This window comes from Microtus ochrogaster, unplaced genomic scaffold (genome assembly GCF_000317375.1).
Source record: "Microtus ochrogaster isolate Prairie Vole_2 unplaced genomic scaffold, MicOch1.0 UNK73, whole genome shotgun sequence".
Classification (NCBI taxonomy): Eukaryota; Metazoa; Chordata; class Mammalia; order Rodentia; family Cricetidae; genus Microtus; species Microtus ochrogaster.
This window is the reverse complement of record NW_004949171.1, coordinates 1,628,528-1,633,630: the sequence shown is the minus strand read 5'-3', so window position 1 is coordinate 1,633,630 and position 5,103 is coordinate 1,628,528. Positions and strand designations below refer to the sequence as shown.

Below are 5,103 nucleotides of genomic sequence, written 5' to 3'. Positions count from 1 at the left end.
TTATTAGAACAGAGTTTACCAAGTTCTAAGGGAAGGTGGGGTCAGCTTAGGGCGGGCTGGAGATGCTGAGGACACTTATTAGAACAGAGTTTACCCAGTTCTTTCCTTTCCCTCTGTCCATCTTTCTTCTCCCTTCCTGAATTTCCACAGACTGTAAGTACCTGAGGGTGTGAAGGGCGTCAGCTGGTAACCAGGGCTCCCAGGCCTTGGCCATTGCTTCATAGAGCCATTGTGAAGACTGGTTCCCCTTTATGAAGGGGGGAGGGAAGCCATTGACAGGAGTGCTCTCGTGGTTGCCCACAGCAGGATACACTGGCACAGGCCCCAAGAACTTCCTCACGAGGTCTGTGATGGTGGTCAGGGCCCTCAGCTGGTCCTGGCGAGACTGTTGCCAGACATCATGGGCAGGGATGTCTCCTGTCCAGTACACCATCTCAAAAGGGCCGGCAGAGCCCAGCCCTTTCAACAGGCTCTCCAGTGTTCGCAGGGGCAGGTCACACTTGCTGTACTCGCCCCAGTACCCAGCCCCTGCCCTGGAGTTGGGCGGCCACCCAGAGCTCCGGCGGCAACAGAGTGGATCTGCGCAGTTAGGATCTGTGCCCTCCAGGTAGTCATGATCCCAGTGTAAGTCAGTGAGGAAGAGGACACGGCTGACGGGGGCACCTGGGGCCGGTGGGCTCGGTGGTTTGGGGGGTGGCTTCGGCACTGATGGCAAAGAGATGTTCCACGTTGAAAAGATGTCCCAGTGCCCACAGGAAGGACCCAGAATCAAGCCACAAGCTTCAGATGGGCTCAGAACCGAACGTCTCCACACCTCCACCATATCGCCCTCAAAGAGATGGACAGCTGACTGGCACACGTTCAGTGGTGCTATGTTCAGCATCTTGCACATCTTGATGGCCACAGAGCCTACCCGGGCCACATTGGGCTCCTGCTGTGGTGGAAGGAACCAAAGACCAGAGGTCAGACATAGAACCAAGTGAACCCCGGCCACCACTCCACAGGCTTCCATGTCTAAATCAGGGCTAGGATGAACTCAGTGGCACCATGATAAAGAGATCTCAGTGCCTCCTACACAGCGCCTTGCGACAGGCAGCACCAGGCCCTCACCTACCCACTCTTTAGCTCAGGATTTCTCAAGGCATTGTTCTTTACTCTTATTTTACAAAGGTCATAGTGGGGTAAAGGCCACAGTGGGGAAGTGGTTGCCGTGAACACAGAAGAAGCAGCTTCTACCGAGAGTATAATGAGCCCCTCACCCTGCCCCCAGCATTCCACCACAATCCTCCCTTCTAGCGCTCACCTTCAGCCCATAGTTTAGAGCAGTGAAAAAGACTTTGCAGACCGGGCAGGTGAGGTTCCGCCACCCGAAGGCATTCTGGAGCGGAGACACTCTGGCACTGAATTTGACGGGATGTTCTTGGGCAGGAAGAGGATAAGCTCTGGCAGGAGCCCAGAGAACCACGGAGTCAAACAGAGCCGGCACCAGCACCAGGCCCAGCCCCATCCAAAGGAGTTTCACCCTGGGTGCCGGTAAGGACCTCTCCAGCCTCTGCTCCCAGTTGGCTCTGAGATGGCCCTGGCCGGATGACACTCCGTGGTGGGGCATTGCTAGACTTCGTAGGCCGGAGTGGATGCCCCTGCAGGCCCCACAGGCCGAGGCCCACACTGGCCCTCGGGCCCCGGGTAGGGCAGGAGACACCCGATTACCCTTCGTTGTGGTTGACTGATCGTTCAGCAGCCAGCCACAAGACAGCTCCTCCCCTTCCTGTTCCTCTTATTTCCCCAGCAGCCGCGGAGAGTGTTGTCAAAGCTGGGGGGGCGGAGCAAAAGGGGGCTCGTCGGCTTGCCCCGATCCCGCCCCTGCCACGCCCCATCTCTGCGGGCCGCCGGGAGACGCTGGAGGTGGACCGGTGCACTTTGTGGTGACCAGTGCCGCCACCATGAGCCACTGCTGTGCGGGGCGCGCTGGCCAGGGACTGCCCGGGGCTTTCGGACTGGAACTGGTGGAAGCCTTTAGGAGACTCCTAGAAGCCTTCTCGGTCCCCGTTTTTTACCTTCAGATTCCTAGAATAGATACCAGGCTCGGCTACCCATTTGACTTGGAAGGGAGACAAGGAAAAAGGTAGAGATCTTTTCACTGAGCAGACTGATGTGCCATAGATGTCCCTCCCCTGGGTTTCCATATGCTCTAGAAGCATTACAACACCCTTGAGTCACTTGAGGTTTTGTTAATATTACTTTATTTTAATTAAAAAATTTGTCCTATTGTTATTATTATTAATTTTATGTGCATGGGTATTTTGTATGTGTGTGCACCATGTGTGCAATGCTTGCTGGGGGGCATAGAATCCCTCAGTATTGGAGTTACAGATGTCTTGATGTGTTACAGATGTGGGTGCTGGGAATTGGACCAGGTCCTCTAGAAGAGCAACACTATTAGGTGTGCGGCCTGCCCTGGAGTCTGGTGACTTACCCGAAGACATATTCTTAAAGAGAATTGACTCTTCTCTCCTCGTAGCTATCCAATGCCATAAGCTCCCTTAGCTAGGAGTGGGACTTGGGTGCTCCAACACCCAGGCTGGAATTTTGTCTAGCTTGAACATCCTGTGCATGTTGTCACAATCGCTGTGACTTCATTGCATACAACTTCCTTGTTGCACCCCAAAACAGCTTGTAGTCATCCACTGCCTCTGGCTCTTTCCATCTTTCACCTCCTCTTTCAATCCCCTAGCCTTATGAGGAGAGATGTGATTTAAATCCTAGTCAGGGTAGATGACTTGGAAGTCTCTTGTTCTCTGAGTAGGTGTCTGTATGAACTCTCATCTGCCTTAAGAAGCTTCTCTGTTGAGGGCTGAGACATGCTGTGGTCTACGGGTACAGAAATCAGACACCAGAGTCATTTAAATGCTGTGCCTATTTGCAGAGTAAATAGTAGGGGCTTCTCTCCTAGGGCCTGTGACCACAGGTCCTTAGCCCTGATAATGGAGCCAGGTATAGGTTCTAGCTTACCTCTTGGGGGTCTCCAGTCAGAAAGCAGTTACTTAAGTGTTTTAAATCTTATTTTATCTGTTTTTTTACTTTGAGACAGGGTCTCGCTGTGTCTTGGCTCTGCCTCCACAGTGCTGGCTGGCTTTACTGGTGGGTGCCAGCCAAAAGTTTCCTAGTGTAGCTCTAACTGAGAATTTGATTCAGAATTATCTGGATAGAAGAGACTTTGGGCTCACAGAAGGATGCCATTTCTTCCTTTTTAATAGAGGAAGAGTTGGAGACAACAGGAATAGGCATTAAAGGCTACCCTTGGCTACAAAGTCAATTTGAGAAGCTTGAGTCCATCCTGAACTGCATGAAACTATGTCTAAAAACTTAGAAAAAATTTTAAAAAGCTCAATTTATTGAATTCTTTAAATGTGCTAAACACTGATCTGTGTACTTTACAATGACTAACTTTCAATTCTCACTCCAATCCCACAAATAGCTATAATACTATTCTTGAGCTGGGTGTCTGGGTGTGGTGTCACTTGCCTGTAATCTTTTTTTTTTTTTTTTTTGGTGGCACATGCCTTTAATCCCAGCAATTACAACACAGAGGCAGGCCAATCTGATCTACAGAATGAGTTTCAGAATAGCCAGGTCCGTAATATTACCACTTAAGATTAGTTCTAGGAGAACTAGAAGCTGAAGGTCACCCTTGTCTGTGGTCAAGTTTTAGACCAGTCTGAACTGCTTGAGACCCTGCCTCCAAGCAAAGTAAAACAAAACTATTGCTACTTCCATTTTGCTGGTGAGAAAGGCTAAGACAAAGGCCCTTTACAACAGCAAAGAGCAGCTTAATCTGCTTGACTCCCACAGCGGCTAAGAGCCCAGGCTATAAACCCCGCTAGCAATTTCCTTAGAGGACGAGTTTCAAGCGACTCCCCTTGCCTTGCAGACTTCATCTCAGACAGTCATGGTAATGACCACACAAGATAACGTGCTGGACTTTCCTGAAGGCTCTGAGTTAGGTACAGTTTTACTGCTGTGTTTCCCAGGATACTTTTGTATACCAAAGCTCAAGGATGCTCAGGAATAGTGCTACATTTGTATATAAGCTACACACATCTATATACTTTAAATCCCAGCTAGACTGCTTATTCCTAATAATAACTATAGTTGTTACATTGTATTGCTAACAAGAAAAAGGATACATTTAGTGCAGGCGTTATTCTTCCCACCCTCACGTTATTTCTGATCTGTGACTGTTTGAATCTTCAAATAAAAAACCTAGAAGTGTTTATTTATTTTATGTATATGCATATTTTGACTTTGTGTATGTATATGCCTCAAGGTGCTTGGGGAGGTCAGAAGAAAGTGACAGGTTTCCTGAAATAGAGTTGCAGGTGGTTGCTAGTTTCCATGTGGGCAGCTGGAATCCAACCAGGGTCCTCTACAAAAGCAACAAATGCTCTGAACTACTGAGCCATGTCTTCAGCGCCCAAACTTCAGACCTGAATCTGAGACCAGCACACTAAGACCTCCAGGATGAACATAAAGACTATTTAAAACCAAAGGCGCATGTTTCAGCGTAGCCCAAAGATCTTCCCGAAGCTGGTGGCTGGACTAAAGCAGACACTTCCAAGAATTGAGGAATACTTCCTGGAGGGCAGGGTGGAGATGGTACATCTGTTCACAGGGGAGACTGAAGTAAACTTAACCGCAGACACTTACTTCAAAGAAGTGTTATAGTTCTAAAGAGGCCATCAAAACTGCTCTCACAGGTGTGAAGATACTTTAACACATACTTTAACACATCTTTGTTCCCCCATCCCCCACTAGACAGGGTCTTGCTGTACAAATCTGGCTTTACTGGAACTCACTTTGTAGACCAGGCTGGCCTCCAACTCACAGAAATCCACCTGCCTCTGCCTCCCAGGTACTGGGATTAAATGCATGGGACACTACACCTCACACACCTTTGTTGTCTTAAAAACTGTTTGCGATACCTAAAAAAACAACAACAACAACAACAACAAAAGCTATTTACTCTCAACCCTAAAAGCTCTTCACTCCTTTCCCCTTCCTTCTCTCTCTCTCTCTCTCTCTCTCTCTCTCTCTCTCTCTCTC

At 49.0% G+C, this 5,103-nt stretch overlaps 1 protein-coding gene across 1 annotated transcript in view; it reads right to left on the bottom strand.

Annotated features, from left to right (window-relative positions):
- Smpd1 (sphingomyelin phosphodiesterase 1) overlaps nucleotides 1-1,771 on the bottom strand; it is a 4,318-nt gene extending 2,547 nt beyond the window's left edge. The window contains exons 1-2 of the mRNA XM_005370210.2: nucleotides 1,304-1,771; nucleotides 162-934 (exon numbers count right to left, since the gene is read on the bottom strand). Of these exons, the coding sequence (XP_005370267.1) occupies nucleotides 162-934; nucleotides 1,304-1,609 (1,079 nt within the window). The 5' untranslated portion in view covers nucleotides 1,610-1,771. The remainder of the gene's footprint in view (nucleotides 1-161; nucleotides 935-1,303) is intronic.
- Nucleotides 1,772-5,103: the final 3,332 nt, after the last annotated feature.